Source organism: Urocitellus parryii, chromosome 6, assembly GCF_045843805.1.
Source record: "Urocitellus parryii isolate mUroPar1 chromosome 6, mUroPar1.hap1, whole genome shotgun sequence".
In the NCBI taxonomy this organism is placed as follows: domain Eukaryota; kingdom Metazoa; phylum Chordata; class Mammalia; order Rodentia; family Sciuridae; genus Urocitellus; species Urocitellus parryii.
The window spans coordinates 155,184,052-155,198,444 of NC_135536.1; the positions used below are offsets into that span (position 1 = coordinate 155,184,052).

The 14,393-nt window shown below is 36.3% G+C and overlaps 1 protein-coding gene across 3 annotated transcripts in view; it reads left to right on the plus strand.

Annotated features, from left to right (window-relative positions):
* Ralgapa2 (Ral GTPase activating protein catalytic subunit alpha 2) overlaps window positions 1–14,393 on the plus strand; it is a 321,259-nt gene that overhangs the window by 72,611 nt on the left and 234,255 nt on the right. For all 3 annotated transcript variants that reach the window (XM_077800202.1, XM_077800203.1, XM_077800204.1), the window contains exons 6-9: window positions 348–525; window positions 1,362–1,477; window positions 3,660–3,798; window positions 5,628–5,827. In XM_077800202.1, coding sequence (XP_077656328.1) covers window positions 348–525; window positions 1,362–1,477; window positions 3,660–3,798; window positions 5,628–5,827 — 633 coding nt within the window. The remainder of the gene's footprint in view (window positions 1–347; window positions 526–1,361; window positions 1,478–3,659; window positions 3,799–5,627; window positions 5,828–14,393) is intronic.

The window sequence follows — 14,393 nt, forward strand, 5'->3', positions numbered from 1 at the left end:
AACTCACTTAATCCTTATAACAGTCCTTTGTGGCAAAAACTATTGTCCTCCCTAATTTACAGATGGGGAGACTAAGGCCTAGAGAAGTTAAATGGTTTCCTACAGGTCACAGCTAGAAACTGGAAGAGGCTAAATTTGAACCCAGGCCCTCTGGCCCCAGAACCCAAACTCTTAATCTTGGTGCTGTATTGTAGCATCCTTGCTTACTTTCTATTTAGTGACGAACTTGGTGCAGAACTTTAACATTGCCTTTTAACTTCTAGTTTTTCTTTAAGAATGGTGCTACATTGGATGCATTTTTACAGATACGTGTGTTTCATTTTCATTGCTTTTAATTTTGTCTTTAGATAAGATGTGAAGGAATCAGGTTGTTTCTTTTGTGGCTTCAAGCACTTCAGACAAACTGCGCAGAAGAACAGGTGCTGATTTTTGCATGCCTCGTGCCTGGTTTTCCAGCCGTCTTATCATCCAGGGGGCCCTGCACACTGGAGACACTCATCAATCCTAGCCCTAGTGTAGCTGATGGTAAGCACTGTCAGTAAACTTTACACACTGAAATTACTCTGGCACTTAAATTGAGGAAATTCTTGATTTTTCATTTTCTTTAGTGTAAGTTCTGATGAGGTCTCAAGAGGAATTATTCCCTGTAATTCACACTAGTTTCTTACAAACATTAGAATCAAAAGATTTGGAGCCTATTTATATGAAATGATGCTAGGAGAAACTTACTGAAGTGGTGGAAACAGGGATGGAAAGGAGGCACAGATGTTGGCAGTAACAGGAAGTAGGTACACATGGTATGTCTGCAGTGTTTTTGTATCTGCTAATGCAATTTAAATCTACTTTCCAAAATGACTGTCTATTGTTGTCATCATTATCGTTTTATTAGTGGACATTCATCTTGATTTTCCAGCTGTTTAGTTTCATGTAGCATTTATAGAAGGACAACAGTGGCCTCATCAGACCATTCATATCCTTTGAATTTTTTAAGGAACTCTCACCTATTAGGGCCATTGATTTATTATTCCATATCACTTTATTGCCTGATGACTAGCATGATTTGGGGGCTGATTGAAACAGAATTTGAAAGGGAAAGAATAGTCCAGTGGGAGAGGTGGCTGGCTCTGGGACATCTGTCCTGTGTTCTAAGCCCTTGATCCACATTGGCTTAGAATTCAGTATAAGCAGTTCCAGTGGCTGGATAGATCCATTTCTACAAATACATGTGTTTCATTTTCATTGCTTTTAATTTTGTCTTTAGGTAAGATGTGAAGGAATAAGGTTGTTTAAAAAAATGCATTTTTTAAAACCCTATTTAAAATTTAACTTTGGTGAAAGAGGTCTCATTTTCTACCCTGCAGCAAAAATATTTCCAGAAGAAATCACTCCACTCCTGCCAGCCATATCAGGGGAGAAGATTGCTGAGGACCAAACCTGCTTTTTTCTTCAAATACTGTTGAAATATATGGTTATTCAGGTCAGAGAAAAATTGTTGCTATTTCAGTGTTGCATTTATTCTGTTTTTTCCTCTCTCTCTCTCTCTCTCTTTTTTTTTAGGGTGATTTTTATATGATACTTCACTAAACACTGAGTACGTACCGTTGTTAGGTCACTTCAGCAAGACCAGGAATTTGTACTGTTTTATGTGATATCTTCAAACAATTTGTCTTTCTTTATGTCTTTCCCTCCCCTCATATCTAAGCTGGCATGACAGAATGGAGGAGGAGGCAGGCCTAGAGGCTGACCCATGGGCCAGGAGTAGGCAGAGGAGACTGGAAGATATGAAGAAAAACACATGCAATGAGCTCATACTGCTGTTAGCACAGCCTGATTCACCTCACATGCTCCTTTTTTTTAGATTTACCCATATAATATAGAACTGAAATCATTAGCTTATTATTTTAAAACCTGATTTGTGTCACATGATCTGTATTTCCAAACAGATTATTTTTTCTCAGTGGACACATTTCATGTTCCTGAGTTTCTCCTGGGCTTCAGAGCCAGGTTTGTTGAAGTCATCATCTTTGCCACATCCTCTTTCTTGCCTAACATTCCTTTGACACCTACTGTTGCCTGTCTTCTGCCCAGGTCCCAGATCAGGATGTAATCTAGTGGTTCATAATTTGCTCTGCTCATTCTTGAGGTGATTTGTCAGTGACTACCCCTTCTTCATGAGCTTCTCTCCTAGTGATACTTGTGATGTTTTCTTCTGGCCTTCTTTCCCCTCCCTACTTCTTTCCAGTTTTCTTTAGGTAGCTGTTTTGTTTTGTTTTTGCTATCCTTTAAAATTCAGTTCTTGGCTGCCCTTTCTGATTATACAGTCTTGCTGGGAAATTCTGATCCCTACCTCTACCCCCATTTCATTTAGCCAGCACCATAAACCCAAGACTTCAAAATCTTGAGAGCCTGATCAGGGCATTCTATCATCTTATAGAAGCTGTGCATTGAACTCATGCCTCTTCTACGAGGAACTCACATGCTGCCTTTTCAAAAGTGTTTGAGCGTCCTGTATGCCCTGGAAATCAGCACAGGGTATCTAAAACTTAATGTTTTGAGGGCCTTGGTTCTCTTTCTAGATGTGTCACTCATTAGTGACACATCTCAAATAAATCAACGTCAAATAAGTCACATAGTCCCCAGAACTAGAAGAGAATGGCATAGATATAGGGTAGAGGTTTGTCTGCACACATTGAAACCACTCTGTATGTAGGGTTTTATGTGCATGACTGTACCTTTCTCTTCCCTTCCCTTCCTTTCTGTCTGTTGGGGTGACTCTTCAGAGCAGAGTTTCAGACAGTTTATGGACACTGACCCCCTCTGCCCCAGAGGCAACCAAAGTAATCATCCCTTTAATTCAGATACCACACAGATATTGTCATTTTCTAGGTGGGATTGTCATGAAGGAATCTGGTAAGCACTGCTTTGGTCTAACAAGTAATAAGAACCAGTGATAGGTCCTCTGTGGTTTATAATTTGCTCTACTCATTCTTGTAAAGACCCCCCCCCTCTCTGTCATCTTTCTCTCAGTAGTATGGTGATGACTGCACCACTGTGATAGTCTTCTCCAGGCTTCTGGGGCAGTGCTGCCAGTTACAGGACTTTTTTCTAGTGCTCACACTGTGCACTCACTGTGCTAGGTTTTCAAGGTTCATAATATTACCTCAACACTGTGAAAGCTTTATACTTAACCCATTAGCTAGACTGGCAGGCTTGATTTATCTTAGCCTGTTAATTGCCTTTAAAATAAGAATGTTCTTTCCAAGATTCCATAGATTTTTGCCTTTTATTATTGATTTTATGTTTAGGTAGTATTAGATAAAGTAATTCTAAATGGCCTTTTATGAGTTTAGGAAAAAAGTACCTGATTATTTCTGACTAAATCTTTTAAAGATACAAGGAATGTTTAATCATTACAAAGAACACATGGAAAAAATATGGACATTATGTAGCACAGCAAGTTTGAAAACACATAATACCTATTTTTTAAAGATCCTAATCTTTTGAACTTTGTTAAAATTTAATTTTATTTCATGATTGCCAATATTATTTGTCCTCTTTTTAATTTATGAAAAGAATTTTAATTAAAACAGCATTTCATTTTGTATATGTTAATTTGAAATGTAAATATACTTATTTTCTTTTTCACATATTATCCAAAGGCTGCAAGCTTGGAGTGGAAGAATAAAGAGAATCAGGATACTGGTTTTAAATTTCTTTTTACATTGTTTCGAAAGTATTATCTTCCTCATTTATTTCCATCATTTACTAAGTTAACGAATATCTACAAACCTGTACTTGGTAAGTATTGTTTGACATGTATATAGGCAACATTCATAGGAAAGCTGTACAGTCTCTTTCATAGTGACTTTTTAATATTTTAAAGTAATCAATGTATTCTTATATTAAATGATAACTTTATTGTGCAAAGTTTAAAGTTTCCTAATAAGTGATTTTAATTATGTATACTAAGATATACATCATCTCCTAGCAATAATGGGAACCATGACTCCTATACTCAAAAATAATGTAAAACACATCATGAACTGTCTCACCCTTTGAAGATAACCTGCATTTTTCCTTGTATTCCTTGCTTTATCCCCAAAGCTTCTTACTCTCAAGATGGCTGGCATTCTTTCTTGATTGTTTTTATTTTATCCCAAGGGATGTCTCTCCCTTGAAACAGCCTGCATTCTCCCTCAAATATATGTGTGCTTTCCTAAATAAATCTTTATCTTTGAAAAAAAATCATGATTTTTTTGTGTAAATTATATTTGCCATCTCTTAATGTAAAAATTGCATTCCCAAAGTCTCCTCTTCTGGGTGGTAGGTTGTGGTACCCTAGAACTTGCTCAGTGACCAGACAGGCCAGACCAGAGCACACGGCTGCCCATAGTATGCCCTTTTATACTGGGTCTTTTATCCAGCAGATACTACTGACAGTTGCTTATGGAGGACAGATGTTTGGGTGATTGGACAATCTAGGAATAGCAAGTCCCTTATTTGCGGGGGTAGGAAACATAAGGTAATTTCTAATTTAGCACCTAAAGTTTTCCTTCCATAAAAAATGAGGATTCACAGGACAGAAGCATCCCTTAGAGTAGTGAAAGTGGGAGAAGGGGGGACAAATCTTCTTATTATTATCTGAGGCTAAATTAGTTCATGAATATTCAAGATAGCTTTGGAGGAGAAAAGGTCATTAGGAGCATTACTCCAACTAGGGGACATGACCAACTAATTCATTTGTCTTTGCTGTGCATGTTTATCTGTGTACATACACACATATGGTTGCACTTACATGTGCACACACTCAGGCACAGGGAGAGTAGCTGGAGCTTGGTACATTTGGAAAGATATAGAAATGACTTTTAGTCATACTAGGGTTCTATTTTGTTAGCTATGTTATGTGTGGATTTTTTAAAAAAATTTCTTGATTCTTCAATTTAGTTTATATTCATAGTATATTGTTACTATTACTAGGTTGAAAATTTTTTATTGAAAATATCTTTTCTGCTTCGTTCAGATACTCCAGGAGTACAAAAATTAGTTAAGAGAGAGAGTTGGATTTACGGCAAGTAATATATTAAATCTGGTACCATATGATTTTCATATTGATGAAGGAATTTAAGGAATGAGAAATGGACCTCTTTGTTAATTCTTTGGAAGATGTGGTATCTTATATCTCAAAGATGAAATGTTCTGAATTCTTAGACATCAAATATATTATATGGATTCTGTTTCCTTGGATTCATCTAAAGGGAAAAGGGTAGAAAAACTTAAGTTCAGTAGGTTTAGTCAGTGCTGTGTTGGATATTAAAATACTTAAAAAGATTGTTTTTCTAAAGTGCCTATATACTTTTAACATGTTACAGTCAGAAAATGAGATTAAATTAGGTATGTGACCAGATTGTATTATAGTCCCATATAATTTCTCAAATTTATTAAAAAAGCTATTAGCTTAATTTTTCCATAGCTGTATATAGACAATAACAGTCCCCTCTTCTTGGTCAGATTGCAAGACAGTTAGCAATGAGCCTATGAAATGGTGCTATTTCTGCATCTTCATTCTTAGTTGCTATACAGATAACTAACCTAATCAATACTCTGTTCTTTTTTTTTTTTTCTGCCAGACATCCCCCATTTGAGACCAAAGCCAGTTTACATTACTACAACTCGAGATAATGAAAGCATTTACAGTACAAAAATTCCATACATGGCAGCTCGTGTGGTTTTTATTAAGTGGGTTGTAACATTCTTTTTGGAAAAAAAGTATCTAACTGCAACACAGAACACTAAAAATGGAGTGGATGTATTGCCGAAAATCATTCAGGTATGCCAATCAAAATACATAACTAAAGTAATTGATTAATAGAATTATAATTCTTGCAGGTTTTTGGATTATTGTCCCGCCCTGTCTATAATGTTAGGATTTCCAAGGGAGTCAGAAACACTTACTATATGCTATTGAAATTGCCATAACAGGAAATTTCACTGGCGAGGAAAGCATTCTGAGAAGACGGCTGGTTCTCCCTCATTCCTACTCCTTTACTCAAGTTTCTGTAACCTCTGATGAGTATGAGTACAGTGGACCATTCTGCTTTCATCAATCACCAGCACCTAGAAGTCTCTCAGGACATATGCAGATGGCTCATGCTATTAAGTTCCCATTACATATCAGGGGAGGGAATGAATGAGCAGCTTAGGATTCTAGGATGGTTATTGTGCTATAATAGGTTCCCTACAAAGAAAGACTACCTCTCCTTGAGGCTTTCTGAAAAGATCTAGAGTCAGGCCTGCTTTTTCTCTTGGTCTTGGTCAGAAACAGATGGGGGCTTTTCCAGGCTGAGTTGGTTAGGGACTATGTGCTGAGGGGGTCATGGTTTTGTGTGTGTTGTTGTTTAGTGTCCCCCAAAACAGGGACAGTAAATGTGGTGCACTAATTTTAGGTTTGCTGCTGCTATGGAGTTCCCAGAAGTATAACCTGGGCTTCATCTGGGACCATACAAGCTTTACAGGCAAATAAGTGGCTCATATGCTACTAGGTCATTAGGGCCTTGATGAAAGGACATTAAGTCTAATACAGCATGTAGCTCCATTGAAGAGGACTCACTGAAATGCTAGAGAGAAGTTCATTGTCAGAAGACTCTGAGGGAGAAGCAGTTACAATAAGAACAGCAAAAGGCTTGCTGAAAGAAAGTTTAAAAACTGAAAAGGTCACAATTTAAAATTTTAGTGAAGAAAATGGAAATGATCACTACCAAGAATAAAATTGGCTTTCTGAAGAAATGTCTTATAACATTGAGTAAAACTTTAGACAGAAATCAGAAATGAATAAATAAAATCCGAGGGAAGGTCCAGACCGACCTTAAAAAATTGTAGCACGAGGGGAAAAGAATGAGGAGTAATAATTGAACAAATAAGTATACTTGAGGTGAAAAAAAAAAAGACATGTCGGAGACATGTCTCTAAGGACCTTTGAGTCCCAGGAAAAATTAACAAAACAGACTTTCATGGATTAAGAAAAATTATACACATTTCCAGATGGAAACCATAGGTTACTTAAAATGAAACTGAGATTAGCGTCTAATATCTAATCAAATGTGCACCCCTGGAAGCTGGAAATATACCCATGTTCCTTCTGCTCTGTCACCGAAAGGATGATCAGTCAGGATCAAAGAAGATATTTAATAAATATGGTGTTAGTCTAAGTGCTTAGAACCTTGCCTCTTATGACATACCTAAGCAAATGTCAGATTGATTAAAGGTATACAATAAAAGCCAAATAACAATCCTCTTAAACCAGGGATTTAAGAGAAAGTCTATGGAAATTTTTTAAATTGGGGACTAATAGACTACCTTAAATAGAAATAAGACTTAGATGCTATAGAAGAAATCAAGTTTGAATTTATTTAAAAAATAGAGAAAGCTTTATATGTCCGAAGATAAAATAAAGTCAAATCCAAGCAAAAGACTGTTAAGTGACAACACCCTCTTAAATGAGTCAATATCTCTATGAATACAAATAGAATTGAGAGTGGACAAAGGAGATGAAAGTGCGGCTTTCGGAAGAGGGAATTCAGTGGCCCTGAATTTCACCAGCAGTCATGGAAATGCCATTAGTTCTAAACCAGGATGACAAATCTTTTTTTACTTATAAGGAAACAAAAATCTGTATGAAGTTATATATTAAAAACTCAATTGCACTTTTTAGTATGTTTTACATGATGTGATTGTCACTGATTAAAAAATCTCAAAAATCTATTCTCTCCATCTTAAAAAGATTGTAAAGCCATCACCTGTATTTAGTCAAAATAACTTGCTTATTCTTGAAAACTATATGTGTATGTAAGGAGATAGAAAGAACAGCAAATTAAGTACTGCTTCAAGATTTTTTTTTTTCTTGGTTGACTCCTTGAAATTGCAGGTCATCTAATTTGTATTATTTAGCTTTTTTAAGTGTCTTAAGAGTTGGACTTCCTGAATCAATTAGATGGTTCCGAATAACAAAAAAAGATACCACCAACCCAACTGTCTTAAACATAAAAGAAATATTTTAATTCTACTAAAAAGAAGTGTATGGTAAAACTGATAGAATATAGTTAACTCACACTTTCTCACTGATTCTCTGTGGTTATTCTCTTCTCCATTCTGCTTTTCCCCTCCAGTTGTTTTGTCCATAGCTTCCCCCATGATTGTAAGACAGTTGCCAGCAGCTGGGACACTACTCTCCTGTTATATTTAGAGGGAGTCTAGGAATATATAGTCTTTCTCTTTTGTCTGGATGGAACATTTTAATTTACCAACCCTGTAACAATAATGCTGATTGGATTAAACCCAGCTCAGTAAATGGACCAAGAAATGCCATGATTGGCTTCTATGAAACCAATGCTTTTTGATACTTTGGGCTCAGCTTCCTTTGAGTCTCTGGGCTGCAAGGGAGGAGACACACACAGCCTGGAGGCTCTGTTCGGGAGGTGGGATAGGTGCCAGCAAACAGAACCTTGCCACCATCCCTGTTGATAGTTGAATCACAGGAAGAGACCATCACTCTTCCTTACACTAAGCAGTTATATTCGTTTTCTATTGCCAGTGTAGCAAACTACCACAAGTTTAATGGTTTGGAATAATACAGTTTTATTATTTTATAGTTCTGGAAGTCAGAAATTCAAAATCGGTGCCAGGCATTTTAAGGCCTTTGTTTCTTTTGGAGCTCTTTGGAAGATTCCTGTTTTCCTGCCCTGTCCTTTTTTCTAGAAGCTGCTGCATTTCTTGGCACATAAGGAAAAGTGCATCATATCACTTTTCCTCCCTCCATTTTTATCATCACATTACCTCCTTTGTCTCTGGTCCTCTTGCCTCCCTCTTATAAGGACCTTTGATTCCATCAGGGCAATTTAGAATCGAAAATAATTTCCTAATCCCTACCTTCTTAATTTAGTCACTAGATCCTTTTTACCATATAAGGTCCTACAGTCACAGATTCTAAGGATTGAGAAATGGATATCTTTGGGAGGGGGGCAAATGTTATTAAGCCCACATCTGTTGTCTCCTGTATTTCCTTCTCTGCCCTGTAGTTTTGTTTCCCACCTCATCCCACATGTCGGTTGATTTCCACTTTTCATTTACATTGTATAGGAGAAAAAACAGCAGTTTAAACAATGTAATACTAAACCCTAGAAATAAGGTTGCCGAAGTAAAGCACATTGTACTTATCTCCTGAAGTTTTTGTTTGGAATTTAAAACTTGATATAGTTTTACCCATCTCTGAGCATTTTTCTCTGGTTATTGAAAACCTCTTTTCAAACAGTATACTGCTCTTTTAAAAGACCTTCAAAATTTCATGACTGCTTTTTCTATTTCTATGAGGAATATCATTGGGATTTTGAACAGAATTTCATTAAATTTTTATAGTCGTTTTGGTAGTATGGTCATTTTGATAATATTAATTCTGCTTATCCAAGAGCAAGGTAGATCTTTTTCTCTTTTAAGGTTTTCTTTGATTTCTTTCTTTAAGGTGCTGTAATTTTCATTATATAGATCTTTCACCTCTTTTGTTTTTTTTTTTTTGAGAGTGAGAGAGGGGAGAGAGAGAGAGAGAGAGAGAGAGAGAGAGAGAGAGAGAGAGAGAGAGAGAATTTTTAATATTTATTTTCTAGTTCTCGGCGGACACAACATCTTTGTTGGTATGTGGTGCTAAGGATCGAACCCGGGCCGCACGCATGCCAGGCGAGCGCGCTACCGCTTGAGCCACATCCCCAGCCCATCACCTCTTTTGTTGAATCCCAAGTATTTTACTTTTTTTGATGCTATTGTAAATGGGGTGGTTTTCCTCGTTTCCATTTCTGAGGATTTGCACTGATTAACAGAAATGCATTTGATTTATGGGTGTTGATTATATATCCTGCTACTTTGCTGAATTCATTTACTAGTTCTAGAAGTTTTCTGGTAGAACTTTTAAGGTCTTCTAGGTATAGAATCATATCATCAGCAAATAGTGCCAATTTGAATTCTTCTTTTCCTCAGTGTATTCCTTTAATTTCTTTCATCTGTCTAATTGCTCTGGCCAGTGTTTCAAGAACTATGTTAAATAGAAATGGTGAAAAAATACATCCCTGTCTTGTTCCGGTTTTTAGAGGGAATGCCTTCAATTTTTCTACATTTAGAATGATGTTGGCCACGGCTTAGCATAAATAGCCTTTTATAATGTTGAGATATGTTCCTGTTTTCCCTAATTTTTCTAGTGTTTTGAACATGAAGGGGTGCTGTATTTTGTCAAATGTTTTTTCTGCGTCTATTGAACAATCCTTAGCAGGAAAAGAGAAGCAGGTGGCATCACTATACCAGACTTTAAACTATACTACAGGGCAATAGTAACAAAAACAGCATAGTATTGGCACCAAAACAGACTGGTAGACTAATGGAATAGAATAGAGGACTCAGAGACTAACCCACATAATTACAATTATCTTATATTAGACAAAGGCACCAAAAACTCACATTGTAGAAAAGATAGCCTCTTCAACAAATCGTGCTTGGAAAACTGGAAATCCATAGGCAAAAAAATGAAATTAAGCCCCTATCTCTCACCATGCACAAAACTCAACTCAAAATGGATCAAGGACCTAGGAATTAAACCAGAGACCCTGCATCTAATACGAGAAAAAGCAGGCCCTAATCTCCATCATGTGAGTGAGGCCCAAGGTTCCTTAGTAAGACTCCTTTGCTGCAAGAATTAAAATCAAGAATCAATAAATTGGATGGACTCAACCTAAAAAGTTTCTTCTCAGCAAAAGAAAAACATATTGGGAGCAAATTTTTACCCCTTACACATCAGATAGAACACTAATCTTTAAGGTATATAAAGAACTCAAAAGCTAAGCACCAAAAAAAAAAAAAAAAACAAATAACCCAATCAATAAATGGGCCAAAGTCCTGACTGAACAGACACTTCTCAGAAGATGATATACAATCAGTTAACAAATATATGAAAAAAATGTTCATCATCTCTAGCAATTAAAGAAATGTAAATGAAAACTAAGCTCTAAGATTTCATCTCACTCCAGTCAGAATGGCAGCTATTAGGAATACAAACAGCAGTAAGTGTTGGCAAGGATGTGGGGAAAAATGTATACTCATACACCGCTGATGGGACTGCAAATTGGTGCAGCCAATATGGAAATCGGTATGGAGATTTCTTGGAAAATTGGGAATGGAACCACCATTTGACTCAGCTATCCCTCTCCTTGGTCTATACCCAGAGAGAGGACTTAGAAACAGCATACTACAGAGACACAGCCCTATCAATGTTTATAGCAGCACAATTCACAATAGCTAAACTGTGGTACCAACCTAGATGCCCATCTTCAGTAGTTGAATGGATAAAAAAAATGTGGCATATATACATTGAATATTACTCAGCAGTAAAAGAGAATAAAATCATGGCATTTGCAGGTAAATGGTTGGAGTTTAGAGAAGACAATGCTAAATGAAGTTAGCCAATCCCCCCCTCAAAAAAATGCTGAATGTTTTCTCTGATATAAGAAGGCTGTTTCATAGTGAGGTAGGGAGGGGGGACATGGGAATAGTAGATGAACTCTAGATAGGGAAGAGGGGTGGAGGGGAAGGGAGTGGGCATGGGGTTAGAAATGATGGTCAAATGTGATGGACATCATTATCCAAAGTACATGTATGAAGACACGAATTGGTGTGAATATACTTTGTATACAACCATAGATATGAAAAATTGTGCTCTATATGTGTAATAAGAATTATAATACATTGTGCTGCCATATATAAATTAAAAAATTACTTAAAATAAATAAATCCTTGCTTTGGAAAAAAAAAAGACCTTCAAAACAGTATTTTTAAGTACCGCTTCAAAATAGTTCATGTTTTTGCCACTTTGTTAAAGGTGATATATGAGGTGTTCTTTTCTTTTCCCCCCAAAGTTATGAGAATACTTTTCTCTTCATCTACAACTAATACATTTGACAGCATTTTTTACCAGGGAGGGAAGGAATCAGTGTACCTTCTAGACTTCACTAAGTTACTTCTAGGTAAATATGGTTTAACAAATTTTCTTGTTTAGTGGCATCATTCCTGGGAGAGCAAAAATGCAGTCACTAGTATACTCCTTAATATGTTGTAGCAACAGTAAACCTATTTTTCAAATCTGAATGTTCTTGGTGCATCATTTCAGCTGAATTTTTTAGTGAAGTATTATTAATTTCTTAGCAATTCATTTTTATTTGAGATAGAAGTACTGGTGATTTTTAAAAATCACCAAATCAGGCAACATTTCAGCAACAGCTGCTTTGTATCAGTTCTAGATAGACAGTAGTTAAACATTAAAGCCTAGAAAGCCTATCAGGGAATAAAAAAGAAAGTTTGATATGGCAAGGCAGTTGATCATATTTACTTATATGAGTTCTTTTCTTTCATTAATAAAATACCACTTTTACTAATTCTGAGCCAGCCCTTCATGATGACCTATGGGCTGTGGATTTCATGAAATTGTATTTCATGGAATAAGCAGTTGGAAAAAGTGAGTCCCACAAACTGACAAGTCTACAGGAATTTTTACATTTGTTTGTTTACTATTGCTCTAGTATTCTCTGTTGCTGTTAAACTCTACAAAGGCTTCCAATAAGCATTCAGGCAAATCAAGACAGGGATTGAGTGGCATGGGCATTGCCAGCAGAAAGCTTTCTTCATCCCCTTGTTTAATACTTAACTTTGTGTGGGTGTTCTCAGCCTGTCTGGGAGCATAAGCTGTGGTGTTGAAAGGATACCAAGGTATCAGGGAGGGTTGAGAGGAAGGAAATAAGTGGTAACCTGTATCATGCAGTGTCTGAGCCCTGGCAATGCTGGCCTGACCCAAATAAATGTTTGATTTGCTGATTAAAGCTTTTTCCCATGCCAAACAAGTAAAAGTCATCTTTGAACTGATACGAAATAACTATTGAGAATCCTAGCTTGATTCTAATGGGTAGAAAATGAACTCTCTTTAGCACTAATTCTATTCATATTTATGTTAATCTTTGTAAAAAGGGCAAGAAATTAGTAGTTTTAGATATTCAGTTTGTCTTCAGTCTTACCACTTACTATAATTATGAATGTCAAAACATATAGATGATTTTGGAAAGTAGCTTTTAAAGCAGGACTGTGGACCATGAAAGGCTAAGGAAAGCATTTTATTAAGAGAAATAGTTTTTGTCTTATATGATAATGAGAAATCCATCTATGCTATTTCTGTTCCATTTGATAGAGCTTATTTTTAAATGATTTGATACCTTTAAATACAATTCTTTAGGGACATTTAAGAAATTTATCATATTGATATGTTACAAATCATCTCAAATTTAGTAGCTTAAAACAGCAACCATTTTATCCTATTATTTCACAGTTTGAGTCAGGAAGTGGGGCAGTGTATGGTTTCATCTAGAGTTTCATCTAGCATTAACTGGGGTCACTGGGTAGAAATCTTTGTTTTTCTTTTTTTAAAATTTATTTTACATGAGCTCTATAATTATTATTATTATTTGCATTACAATTCTTAATACACCTTTATACCACAGTTTATCATATCTCTGTATACAAAATATGTTGATATCAAATTCATATCTTCATACATGTATTTTGTGTAACGATGAGGGTCTCCTTCCACCATCCATGCAATTTTCCTTCTCCCTCCGTTTCCTTCCCTCTCCTCTCCCCTAACTAGAGGTAATCTTCTTCCCATGCTCTTCCTCCCTACCTCATTTTGAGTCAACCCCCTTATATCAGAGAAGACATTCGGCATTTGTTTTTTGGGGATTGGCTAACTTCACTTAGCATAATCTGCTCTAATGCCATTCATTTCCTGCAAATGCCATGATCTTATTATTTTTTTAGTGCTGAGTAATATTCCATTGTGTATAAATGCCACATTTGTTTTCAATCATTCAGTGAAGGGCATCTAGATTGGCTCCACAGTTTAGCTATTATGAATTGTGCTGCTATAAACATTGATGTGGCTGTGTCCTTGTAGTATGCTGTTTTTAGGTCCTTTGGGTATAGTCTGAGAAGAGGAATAGCTTAGCTGAGTCAAATTGGTGGTTCCATTCCCAGCTTTCCAAGGAATCTCCATACTGCTTTCCAAATTGGCTGCACCAATTTGCAGTCCCACCAGCAGTGTATGAGTGTACCTTTTTCCCCACATCCTCGCCAGCACTTGTTGTTTGTCTTCATAATGGCTGCCATTCTTACTGAGTGAGATGGTATCTTAGAGTAGTTTTAATTTGCATTTTTCTGATTGTAGAGATGATGAGCATTTTTTCGTATATTTGTTGACTGATTTATATCCTGTTTTGAGAAGTGTCTGTTCAGGTCCTTGGCCCATTTATTGATTGGATTAT